The sequence below is a fragment of the Brassica napus genome, chromosome A7, assembly GCF_020379485.1.
Source record: "Brassica napus cultivar Da-Ae chromosome A7, Da-Ae, whole genome shotgun sequence".
Taxonomy (NCBI): Eukaryota; Viridiplantae; Streptophyta; class Magnoliopsida; order Brassicales; family Brassicaceae; genus Brassica; species Brassica napus.
Window position 1 is genome coordinate 18,350,585 of NC_063440.1, and position 13,590 is coordinate 18,364,174.

At 37.8% G+C, this 13,590-nt stretch overlaps 2 protein-coding genes across 2 annotated transcripts; both read left to right on the forward strand.

Moving 5' to 3' along the window:
- Positions 1-633: 633 nt before the first annotated feature.
- Positions 634-7,152, forward strand: LOC106353113 (GATA transcription factor 4-like). The gene is made up of 3 exons (XM_013792788.3): positions 634-958; positions 1,266-1,608; positions 6,737-7,152. Exons 1-3 carry the CDS (start codon positions 728-730, stop codon positions 6,898-6,900), a joined length of 738 nt encoding a protein of 245 aa, XP_013648242.2. The 5' UTR covers positions 634-727; the 3' UTR covers positions 6,901-7,152.
- A 3,853-nt stretch (positions 7,153-11,005) lies between these two features.
- LOC106356856 (cyclin-U2-2-like) lies at positions 11,006-12,973 on the forward strand. Its single transcript, XM_013796578.3, has 2 exons — positions 11,006-12,341; positions 12,487-12,973. The coding sequence occupies exons 1-2, from the start codon at positions 11,923-11,925 to the stop codon at positions 12,761-12,763; spliced, it is 696 nt and encodes a 231-aa protein (XP_013652032.1). The 5' UTR covers positions 11,006-11,922; the 3' UTR covers positions 12,764-12,973.
- Positions 12,974-13,590: the final 617 nt, after the last annotated feature.

A 13,590-nucleotide genomic window follows, 5' to 3' on the forward strand; every position in this document is an offset into this window, starting at 1 on the left:
TTAATTATTCCATACTTTTTAAAATAGTAGAAAAATCATCACTAGTAGATCAAGAAATATTAGCAAAGCTGTTTCGTACTAAACTCATGAATAAATAAACAAAATTCTATATTCATATAAAGCCTTGTTTTAGTTTTCTTAATTTTGTAGTTTCTGAAGAGCATACACCGGATCCATCATCCATTTGATTTTTTCTTTCTTTTCATCCATCCATTTGATTTTTTAGTTGTCTTTTTGGAGTTTTTGTAAACTAAACGAGCAAATATCATTTCATTTATATAGTTTCCGCTTCCTTACTTTCTTAGATTCATACTCTAATCTGTAAGTATAATCGGAAGTCACTATGAAAGAGATGCAAATCATAGTTGCTTCCTTACATCAACTATGTAAATCATCGATCAAAGTGGGATTTTACATACTTTTAAAATTATATTATGGTTGTATTTCGTATAAATATGCACTAATTTAGATTGGATAATCAACCCCCGCAAGCCAGACTTTTGTAGCACATGCATGTTCAAAGAAAACGTAGACATATTTATTAAAGTCGATAATAAAATTAAAAAAAAAAGTGATGGGGTCAGGTCAGTCTCGGTGCATGATAACTCTATACACGTTCTCTACCACTTCACTATCTCTCTATTAAAGCCTTCAACCAGTGAGCACTTACTGAGTGAGCGAATCTGAGTTAAAAGTCCGAGTTCAAGTGTGTGTGTGACTCGTAGTAATGGACGTCTACGGCCTATCTTCACCAGACTTGCTTCCTATCGACGACCTTCTCGACTTCTCCAAGGACGAAATCTTCTCATCTTCCTCCACCTTCGTTTCATCCGCTACTTCTTCCGCCGCATCTTCTTCGGAAAACCCTTTTAACTTCCCCTCACCCACCTCCACTTCCTTCCACACTTCTCCTCCTCCTCCTCCCCTCACTGATTTCGCCCATGATCTCTGTGTTCCCGTAAGTTCAAAACTCAGTTCCATTGCGCATATTCTCTATCGTCAGGGCCTGTCCTAAAATTTTATGGACTTGAAATAATTACGGAATAAAATACTCAATGATCAATACAGATTTATCTAGAGCGGGACGATTTACTAATCACTAAAAATTTAGAAGCGGAATGATTTATATATAAAACCATTGAAATTTTAGAAATGGAAAAGAATGTCTTGTTATGTACATGATCAGCTCTATCTATAGACTATAGTCTATAGTCACCTTATGGTTTCGAATTTGATTTTTGTTATTATTTCTATTTTTGATGCAGAGTGACGACGCAGCTCATCTAGAATGGTTATCAAGATTCGTGGACGACTCTTTCTCTGATTACCCAGCGAATCCATTAACCATGACCGTCAGGCCTGAGACGTCATTCACGGGAAAACCAAGAAGCCGTCGATCAAGAGCCACAGCACCTTCCGTAACCGGAACATGGGCACCGACGCCAGAAGCAGAGCTTTGTCACTCCGTCGCAAAACGTAGGCCCACCAAGAAACTCGAAGCGGCGGAGGGAGGCGGAGCGAGGAGGTGCACGCACTGCGCGTCAGAGAAAACGCCTCAGTGGAGGACGGGACCGCTCGGGCCTAAAACGCTTTGCAACGCCTGTGGAGTTCGTTGTTGAAGACAGAGCACTAAACGGTACAGTTTTGGCGGCAGATTACAAAGACAAACAGAAGATGGGCCACGAGCTGAAGCCCAAACATCAAACACACTCCAAAGGCCCGGAATTTGAAATCACCGCGGCTCAACGGCTAGCTTCGTGTAATGAAGACAAGAAACTGAAAAGCAAAGTACAAGGACAGAAGACCATGACGATTGCATGTACTGAAGATCATAATGGTCTGAAGCTGTCCAATCGATTTGCAGCCCTTGATATCTAGAGAGCAATGTGATCTTGACATCTGTCCTAAGTCATTAGGTTTCTAGGGTTTTCAGTTTCTTGTATAAATAAGCAAGCTTGTAAACGTTAACATTATCAAGAAATGAATGAAGTTCAGTAAAGCTTAAAGCTTCCTTCTTATCATTCTTGTCAAATCTGAAACCTTTTACATGGTATCAGAGCACCATGGATAACAGATCTATGGAACCATATACTCCACCCTCTCTTAAACTCACAAATGCTGTTACAGTCAAACTCACCGAGAAGAACTACATCTTGTGGAAACGGCAGTTTGAAGCTTTTCTCAACGGACAGAGGTTACTTGGTTTTGTCACCGGATCAACTCCTCAACCACCTCCTACAATACCAGCTCCGACGATAAATGGTACAACAACTCCTGCTCCAAACCCTGACTATGCGCTTTGGTTCCAAACTGACCAAGCTATACAGTCATGGCTTCTTGGTTCGTTCTCCGAAGACGTTCAGAGCTCAGTGGTTCATTGTACCAGTTCATTTGAGATCTGGATGACCCTTGCGAGTCATTTCAACCGACCAACATCGGCCAGGCTGTTTGAGCTGCAGAGAAAACTTCAGACTACCGTCAAACAAGACAGATCTATGGATGACTACCTTCGTGACATCAAAACGATTTGCGACCAACTCACTTCAATAGGGCATCCTGTTGATGAAAGGATGAAGATTTTTGCGGTGTTGTTGGGTCTTGGAAAAGAATATGAGCCAATCAAAACAAGCATTGAAGGTTCTATGGATACTCAGTATCACCCTACTTTCGAAGATGTGGTTCCACGACTGGTTGCATTCGATGATAGACTCAAGAGTTATTCCACAGACACAGCAGTGACGCCACATCTTGCCTTCAACACTGTTCGAGGAAGACCTTTCTTCACCAGAAACAGAGGTAGAAACAGAGGAGGACGCAACTTCTTCTCTACCAGGGGAAGAGGGTTTCCACAGCATCTTTCTTCATCGTCCTCTTCAAGATCTTCAATCTCAGGCGATTCAGAAGCTCGACCTGTCTGTCAGATTTGTGGTAAAGTAGGCCATGCCGCAATGCGATGCTGGCATAGATTTGACAACAGCTACCAAACCGACGAGATGCACAATGCACTGGCGGCCCTGCGTGTATCAGATATGATTGATTCTGGAGGAGGAGAGTGGTTTCCAGATACAGGAGCATCGGCTCACATCACTAACTCCCCACATCATCTTCAGAACGCTCAAGCCTACATGGGATCAGACTCAGTGATGGTTGGAAATGGGGAATATCTTCCCATTACTCACACTGGCGCAGCAAGCATAGCTTCCTCCTCAGGTAATCTTCTACTAAATGACGTATTAGTTTGCCCAGAGATTGCTAAACCATTGCTTTCAGTGTCTAAGTTTACAAAGGACTATCCTTGCGGTTTTGACTTTGATGCTGATAATGTCTGCGTGTATGACAAGGCAACCAAGAGGGTTCTGTTGCAGGGAAGAAACACTAAAGGTCTGTATTCAATAAAGGGTCAAGGCTTTCATGCTTTCTTCAGTACAAGACAGGTTGCTGCGAGTGATGAAGTCTGGCATCGAAGGCTGGGGCACCCTAATCCTCATATTCTCCAGCGTTTAGCTTCTATCAAATCAATTTCCATCAATAAGAGATCAAAGTCACTGTGTGTGTCCTGTCAGATGGCAAAAAGCTCCAGGCTTCCGTTCACTGCGTCTCAGTTTGTTGCTTCGAAGCCACTTGAAAGGATACACTGCGATGTCTGGGGTCCGTCTCCTGTAGCGTCAGTCCAAGGTTTTAGATATTATGTTGTTCTTATTGATAACTACTCTCGGTTCTGTTGGATGTACCCTATGAAGAAGAAATCAGATTTTTACTCTATATTCATTGCCTTTCAATCGCTTGTTCAAAACCAATTCAACACCACCATTTGTACTTTCCAGTGTGATGGTGGTGGGGAGTTTATAAGCAATCAGCTTCTTCTTCATTTACAAACAAGCGGGATCCAACAGCTACTTTCTTGCCCTCACACTCCACAACAAAATGGTTTGGCAGAAAGAAGACACAGATACATTGTTGAACTCGGTTTATCATTGATGTTTCAGAGTAGAGTTCCTCAAGAGTACTGGGTTGAAGCATTCATGACAGCAAACTTTCTGAGCAATATGCTTCCTCATTCAGTGAACTCGGACGCCAGAAGTCCATTTGAGGTGCTTCACAACAAAGTACCTTCATATGACGCACTGAGAATCTTTGGAAGTGCCTGTTTTCCCATGCTTCGTCCTTACACTCAAAACAAACTCGATCCTCGTTCATTGACATGCGTGTTCCTTGGCTACAGCGACAAATACAAGGGTTACAGATGCTTGCTTCCAGTAACAGGAAGGGTCTACATCAGCCGACATGTTATCTTTGATGAAACAAAGTTTCCCTTCGCCGATAAGTATGGTCACTTGCATCCTAAAGCCACAACACCTCTTATGGAAGCCTGGTTGAAAAGCAACATCAGTGCAGTACCAGAGTCTTTGTCAACATCAACTCAAGAAAGCCCTGAGAAGACGAGAGACAAGCTGTGTGTCATTAAACCACAACAGTTTGCTTCAACAAATGATTCAAGCACTGGAAGTTGTTCAGTGTCACGTTCGTCTGAGACAACAGATACTCCTCTGGCCATTACAGAAAGATCCACGAGGTTCTCTCAGAGCAGCTCAGAAAATAGAAGTTCATCATCGTCTCAACCAAGGCAAGAAGAGACTGGATTATCAAGTGCGGTTCGTCCTGTCAATAATCATCAAATGACAACAAGGCTAAAAGCAGGCATCATCAAACCAAATCCAAGATATGCTTTGCTCACGCAAAAGGTATTGTGTCCAAGACCGAGAACAGTTACTGAAGCGCTGCAACATCCGGGGTGGAACAACGCGATGATAGAGGAAATAGGAAACTGTAAGCTCACGAAAACATGGTCTCTAGTTCCTTATACTCCAGATATGCATGTTATTGGTAATGGATGGGTCTATCGAGAGAAGCTGAACGCAGATGGGACGGTGAAACTGCTCAGGGCTCGTCTGGTCGCTCAAGGTTGCAGTCAAGAAGAAGGCATTGACTATCTGGAAACGTATAGTCCAGTAGTCAGAACGGCTACAATCAGGATTGTTCTTCACATTGCAACAGTTTTTCAATGGGATATCAAGCAGATGGATGTAGCAAATGCTTTTCTTCATGGAGACCTCAATGAAACAGTTTACATGAGACAACCTAAAGGATTTGAAGACGCAAGCAAGCCTGATCACGTGTGTTTGTTGCACAAGTCTCTCTACGGATTGAAGCAGTCTCCGAGGGCATGGTTTGATAAATTCAGTACTTATCTGATTGAATTTGGTTTCGTTTGTAGTATCAAGGATCCTTCTCTATTCATCTACAGAAGAGACAAAGATATCATCATGCTTCTGCTATATGTGGACGACATGTTACTAACAGGAAACAGCTCCACAGTACTGAATAAGCTTCTCGAAGAGTTGAACAAGCAGTTTCGCATGAAGGATCTTGGGAGAATGCATTACTTTCTTGGGATTCAAGCAACGTTTCATGCATCTGGAATGTTTCTCTCACAAGAAAGATACGCTAAAGATCTCCTAGCTGTTGCAGGAATGTCTGAGTGCTCGGATGTTTCAACACCTTTGCCATTACAACTGAGCAAAGTTCCTCATCAGGACAAGAAGTTTGAGAATCCGACGTACTTCAGAAGCTTGGCAGGGAAGCTGCAGTATCTGACCTTGACGCGACCTGATCTCCAGTACTCAGTGAACTATGTGTGTCAGAAAATGCATGAGCCAACAGTCTCTGATTTTATGCTTCTCAAAAGAATTCTCCGGTATGTCCAAGGAACACTGGCTTACGGCATCAACATCTTCAAAGATACAGATTTCACCCTGCGTGCCTATAGTGATAGTGATTGGGCTGGATGTCACACCACCAGACGATCAACAGGAGGCTTCTGTACATATCTGGGATCGAACATCATCTCCTGGTCTTCAAAGAAACAACCTACGGTTTCAAAAAGTTCAACAGAGGCAGAGTACAGGTCATTGTCTGAGACAGCTTCAGAGTTGAGTTGGATGTGTTCTATTTTGCGTGAGATCGGCGTACCAATAAGAACCACACCAGCGCTGTATTGTGACAATCTTTCAGCGGTATATCTCACGGCTAACCCAGCATATCACAAACGGTCCAAACACTTCGAGCTGGATTATCATTATGTACGAGAAAGAGTAGCTCTTGGAGCTCTACTTGTGAAGCATATTCCAGCTCGTCTTCAGCTTGCAGATATATTCACAAAGCCTCTGACATTCAAAGCGTTTGATTCACTCAGGTACAAACTTGGTGTGGATTCATCACCCATCCCAAGTTTGAGAGGGGCTGTTGAAGACAGAGCACTAAACGGTACAGTTTTGGCGGCAGATTACAAAGACAAACAGAAGATGGGCCACGAGCTGAAGCCCAAACATCAAACACACTCCAAAGGCCCGGAATTTGAAATCACCGCGGCTCAACGGCTAGCTTCGTGTAATGAAGACAAGAAACTGAAAAGCAAAGTACAAGGACAGAAGACCATGACGATTGCATGTACTGAAGATCATAATGGTCTGAAGCTGTCCAATCGATTTGCAGCCCTTGATATCTAGAGAGCAATGTGATCTTGACATCTGTCCTAAGTCATTAGGTTTCTAGGGTTTTCAGTTTCTTGTATAAATAAGCAAGCTTGTAAACGTTAACATTATCAAGAAATGAATGAAGTTCAGTAAAGCTTAAAGCTTCCTTCTTATCATTCTTGTCAAATCTGAAACCTTTTACATTCGTTTCAAATCAGGGAGGCTTGTGCCGGAGTACAGACCTGCGTCGAGTCCGACGTTTGTGTTGACTCAGCATTCTAACTCTCACCGGAAAGTTATGGAACTCAGGCGACAGAAGGAACAACTTGAATCGGCTGTCCATCTTCTGCCGTTTCAACCGCAATGATTAGCGTTTGCCTTTGGCGTTTTCTTTTGAGGGTTTTTGAAGTTAACGGGTTTGGTGAGGAGTCGTAATCGTAACGGCGATGATCACGTGACCGAGGGAGAGCTAAGTATCAATGGTATTAGTTAATTCAAACTCTGTTAATCACGTCATTAATTTGTTAGTAGTATTCATTTGAATTCTTTTCCTTTTTAATTGGTTTTTAGTTTCTTCTTAAGTTATATCACTAATAAATGCTTTATTGGCTGCATTAAATTTTCTCGCTATCAGTTATAAAAGCCTCTCAACTTCCACAATTGACTCTGCTTTATGTGACTTGCGATATAAATTACATCATAAATGTTACTTGACCTTCATGTATGTATGCATGCTTGAGAAGTTGATTTACATCATGAGAACTCGCGAGGCCATTCGTTTTAATGATTTCTTAAAGAAACTTATCATGGTCAAATGAAAATCAAGTTGATCTTATTTAAATAATAAATTAAATCAGCTTCGCTGTCAAAGACAAAAAACAGAACTAAAGAACATGAATATGAAGTGACTGTACTGAGAAAAAAATGTAAGACATTGCTTGCTTGTTCTTTTACATTTGCTCTTGTCTTGAAAACAGTAGAGCTTGCCCATGACATGAAATGATGAAGAACATCAACGAAAGCAATGAAACCAATGTTCATAATAAGAACAACATTTGGAGAAATTTAAGTTAAAATTATTTTTTACAAGTTGGGTTAAAAATTATTGAGGTTAAAATTTTTTCTTTCATTTTGATCAAAAAAATATATTTTCATATATATTCAGATTTTAAGAAATGTATATGTAGTTTTCTACTCAGGAAACTTGGCTCAATATTAAAGAGAAACATCAACTCTGTTCTTGGCATCCTGCTATGTAGTTCAAGCATTCAACCCCAAAGTACTTGGCATCCTGCTATGTGGTTCAAGCATTCAACCCCAAAGTACGCTTTTGTAACTTGGATGGCGATGCATCATGTGTGTTGTGCCAAGAACCCTTGGAGACCATTGATCACTTATTTTTTAAGTGTCCTTACTCAAGACAAAGACAAGTGTGGGAAACATTAATTAATGAAAGGGATAATGCATCAGTTCACAGTGGAATGGGAAAGTATGGTTAGACTAATTACTGCGAATGTAAATTGAAGCAGAGTAAATATTTCTCGCTACATATTGCAGTCTACAATACATGCTATTTGAATGGAAAGGAATATGAGAAGACATAATGAACTCCCATCACCGAGTGAAGTTCTGATTAAGAGCCTGGATAAAAATATGAGAAATAGATTTACCCTTTTACAGAGGAAGGGGAACAAAGAGTTGATTGGGGAGATGGCTTTCTGGTTTGAATCGAGACAAAGTTTTATTCAAAACTGATGTTGCAAAGATATGATAGAAGAATATAGTTTCATAAACTAAAATTTGAACACCCTTGATGTAACAAGATTTTTTTTTTTGAATTCAATTTAACATTCAATTGAAAAAAGTTATATGTAAATAGGAATTAAACAGTTTTTTGGGTAGTTGGAAGAAAAATTACTATATACTTATATAGCCCACTGCTTGTTGATAAGAAACAACTTGGTATTTATGTCTTTCAATGTATTTCTTGTTATTGTTTATACATTCTATGTAATTTTCATATATCTGAATAAATAAATACAGTTGTTAAAAAAAAGAAACAACTTGGTATGACTATTCAAGCTTGAGGCCAAGCCCATGTATTTTCATTTCCATTTATGGGCCCAGCCTGTTGACTACTTAAAATGCATATGTATCCGTCAACAGCGACATAGCTCCACAACGAAAACTTTTACGTATTTCCACTATTAATCATCCCGACAAAAGTTTGTTTCTCCAAGTGAATACAAATCCCTATACGTGGATTTAAATTAATTAAAAGGTTTAGCATTTTAAAGAGAGGAAACCAATACGTACATGTAACTACCGTAAGTACGTATAGCATTTTAAAAGCATTATCATTTTACATAGGTCGTGACTACGATTTACTAGATGTATCATATATAAATAAGTAAAAGATATCGTAAATGGTCAAATTAACAAAAGATAAGTGCTGATTGGCATCTGATAAGCCATTAGTTAATTTATACGTGTTACCTGTATATATAACATAAACAACTGAAAGTTTATTAATAAAAATTTCGAGTTTAATTGCATCATTTCATATAGTTATCAATTGAAATATATTTTATATTTCGTTTGTAGTGACACATAATTAAACACATCAGAGTCCACCGAAAAAGGAAGAATCCAACGACATATGTGAAAATAATAAGTTTGCAAATATAACAATTTACCAAAAAATAAAAAAAATATTAAGTTTGAAAATATATATACGTCTAAGCATATGAATATACGTCGCCGCGTATAAACACTACGCTCCAACAAAACCAGTGTGTATAGTTTGTTGAAAAGTAGAAAGAACATAACTTCTTGTCATTCTAATTAATATGGTGTAGGGATATCACAGACATACATGTTAATATTTACATAAGAAGACAATGACGTATAAATGTAAAAACTGCTTTCCCCAACGTTTGGTTTTGTTTGTTTGCTTTCAGCAATCATTCCTACTACAATACTTCATTTTATATATTCATTTTTAGATGTTAAAGAAAAATATAAGTGTGTATATCAAATTTATATATGGATGGGTTAGTTTCGTAAGGTAGTGGTAGACTGGCAGCTTCTTTTTCGACTTTACATCATTTATATCATCCATATACGACTAAACGAGTAGATAGAATATTGTTTTCTATCGATTTTACTTAACCACACAAAAATAAACAAAGGAAAAAGAACGACGTATATAGTTTCTACATCACTAGATAAACTAGGTATTTCCATAAAGACGATAGTAGCTGTCAGCCTGTCGCACAAAAAAAAAGACGATAGTAGCTTGATCAATAAGGTTGAAAACTCGGTACGTCTCAAGTCAATATATGCATTGCACATGCAATGTATTCTTGATAGCTACAAGTATATTATTACCTACCTATTTAGACGGTGGGATCTTTTTTTTTTTTTTTTTTTTTTTTTTTTTTTTTTTAACAGGAGGTTCAAAGGTGACCCGTAATCCGCACGTGGTTTCCGTTTGCCCAAAGACCCGTAATCCGCACATGGTTTCCGATTGCCAACCATCTAATCCCCCTGGCCCGGAACCAGCCGGCACTAATACCCATTACCCAAGGACCCAGCACCAACGCCGCGATAACTTTAAACTTGGGGAGGGCGTAAAGCATTCCGTGGCCACAGGGGGTATTCGAATCCGGGTCCGTATTGGTGTGTTAACTACCTCAAGACCACTAGCCCACCACCCTGTGGTTAAGACGGTGGGATCTTTTTAAAAATGATGAGCTGATGAGCATTATATAGTGAGATGATTGATGTTCAGTATTATCGTTTTGTACGTAAAATACCATTTAACTGGAATTAAAAAACTTGTATAATTGTATATATCTAACTACATAATTAAGATAAAGCTTGTATGCAACTTTGTTAATGTGTTTTTTTTTTCTTTGAATTATACATGGATATTTTGATTTCCACCAAAGTGGATCCAGACTAACCACATGTTAATATTCCCAAGTTAGTGTTCTTGTTTAATATAAAATATATATACCGTTTTGTCGAAACAGTTTATTTTTTTGTAACAAAGTTCTTATCCAGGCAGTAGCAAGCCCTAATTACTGGCCGAGATTACATAGTTTCAACCATGAAACCAATGACACAAAGATTACATAGTCCCTGAAAAAAACGAATTACGAAACAAAACTTTGCGACCAGGGGTTGCCGAAAATCAGACGGATGACATAAGTCAGTGAATGGTAAGTTCTGGCATCAGGACTGAAATGATCTAATTTGTACTACTTTGGTCTATATATCATCGATTCGACTTCACATAACATAGGTGATTGAGCAACCGTGCGTGTGGGTCGCCTTGTGGTATCGCAAACTAGGCGACCAAGAGTTGACGAGATTCACAAGTGTGACATAAAATACACGGGTCATCAGGTGGGACACATGAAAATTTGTACGTCCGAACAAAGCCTCTCTGTCGCCGAGAGTTTCAACTAAGCTGACTTTCGATTCACCTTCACCAAACTGTCGGCGGCGATGCTAATTTGGTTCATATAGTTTATGGGATTTGTTTATTCGAAGTACTTTGAATTTGGTTACTGAATACATTATTAAAGAAAATGCTTAGCTGTTATATCTGTACGTTAGCTTACAAAAGAGAGACACATAAATCTTCAAGATTATTTTATTTTTAATAAATCAAAAGAGAATTTGCTTGTTTAAGTAGCTTCTTTCCACCTTCCAGAAGACTCCAAAGATCGATGTCGTTTCTCTTTTCCATAACATTCCATTTGAAAAAACTCTTGCAGATGTATATAGGGATACATATTTAAATATGTTTTTGGTCTGTTTTTATTTCCGTGTTTCTGAGATTTGTACTTGTTTGTTTGTGTATTTTGTGATATTGCATCTATTTCAGATGAAGTAAAATCTGTACAATTCAATTCATAGTATAAATTTTTGATCGCCTATAATATTTTTTTATGAATCCATTACATTCATTTATTTGTATATAACTATCGATAAATCACATTAAGATAACCTAGACGCACATAATTAATCCCACAAATAAAAAATTGTTTTCTCATAAATTTTTAGTTTATACATAAACTTGTTTTATATATATACATAAGCAAACAATTTACGATTAAAAAGCTTGTCTTTGACCTACCGTGCATTTACGAACTAAATTTTATTGTTAATAGAGTATATAAATAGTTTTGTTCAAAAAAGTATATAATATAATAATTATTACTAGAATACTATTTAACACACACGAAGGTTAAGACAAGAAGAGGAAGGTACCTGATTGACTACATTCGAAGACCTATATAAACCTCAACACACATATCCCATTTCACTTCATCTTCGATTACATCACTACAAAACATCATCTTAACTCTACCTATCAATGGCTGTTTCTAATTCTCTAATTATCTCTCCAAGAGAACTCCGGTCTGATCTATACTCTTACTCCTACCAAGACAACTCCAAGACACCTCTGGTTATCTCTCTACTCTCGTCTCTGATCGACAGAACTTTAACTCGGAACCAGAGGATTAGTCGGAGAGCGTCGCCGGCGTGTTATTCTTCATGCGGCGGTGGCAAAACCCATATCTTTGATTGCCGTGAAATCCCCGACTTGACTATACAATCGTACCTTGAGAGGATTTTCCGGTACACTAAAGCCGGTCCTTCGGTTTACGTGGTGGCTTATGTCTACATTGACCGGTTCTGTCAAATCAATCCCGGTTTTAAAATCAGTCTCACCAATGTACATCGTCTCCTCATCACCACCATCATGATCGCTTCTAAATACGTCGAGGATTTGTAAGTGTTTCGATTTTTCTTAGCTCATTTTACATTTCTGTCCTTTTCCAGAAAATTTTTATTTAAAAAAAAAACTTTTAAAGAAAATATACATTTTGCTTAATTAGATTAATTCTCTAAATTTATTTCCTTCTATGTCTCTCAGGAATTACAGAAATTCATATTTCGCCAAAGTAGGTGGACTGGAGACAGAAGATTTGAACAGATTAGAGTTAGAGTTTCTGTTCTTGATGGGATTCAAGCTACATGTTAATGTGAGTGTGTTCGAGAGTTATTGTTGTCATCTTGAAAGAGAGGTTAGTTTTGGAGGAGGTTATCGGATTGAGAAGGCATTACGTTGCGCGGAAGAAATTAAATCCGGACAAATGATCGTTCAAGATCCTAACCATCATCATCATCAGTTTGCTCGAATCTTGTTGTAGACAAATAAATTTTATTTTTTGTCGCTTTGTACTTGTGATGATGATGTTTTAGTGACAAACTTGTTGGTTAGAGTTTAATAGTGTTTTCTATGGTCTTTGTGCAAATATAAATATAGATGTGTAGAGATGAGCAATGATGTAAGTACGAGCATTGTATTAGATTCAATATCAATTGAGTTTGAGAATAGTGTTTCATTTTTTTTCATCTAAGCAAGAGAATTTGCATGAGAGCTAGAAAAAAGGGTTTAAATCGGAAAATAGCAATGAAAATATTATTTGACTTAAAAGTAATAGAAGCATATTCACAAAATATTATATTAGACAATAACACACATATTTTTCTTCATGTTTTGAAAATATCCAAGTTATTCATTTAGTACATATAACTATATGAATGCTAAAGATAAAATTTGCTGATTTGGTGTTAGAATTTGCTGATGTGGTGTATATAATGATTGATTAATCGGCAGGTTTCAATGATACATTATTATCAATAGTTTTTAAGTTGATATATTATTAAACTTTCTCTTTCTTTTATATTTTTGTCCCACAATTTTTCTTAATTATTATGAGATTTTAGTTTCAGATTAACTGAATCTATCCCATATTCGGATGTAGGAGACCAAGAGAAACTCACAAGTTATCATTGTATCTTTCTTATTCTCATGCGAATAATATTGAAAACATTTTCATTTGAAACTTTCAACAGTAATTGTATAATTTATGTTTATTCTCACAATTATACAATTTAGCAATGACACTGAAATTCTTTAACTAGTTAGACATAGTTTTGAATTAGATTACGTAGAAACTGCATTATGTTAAGA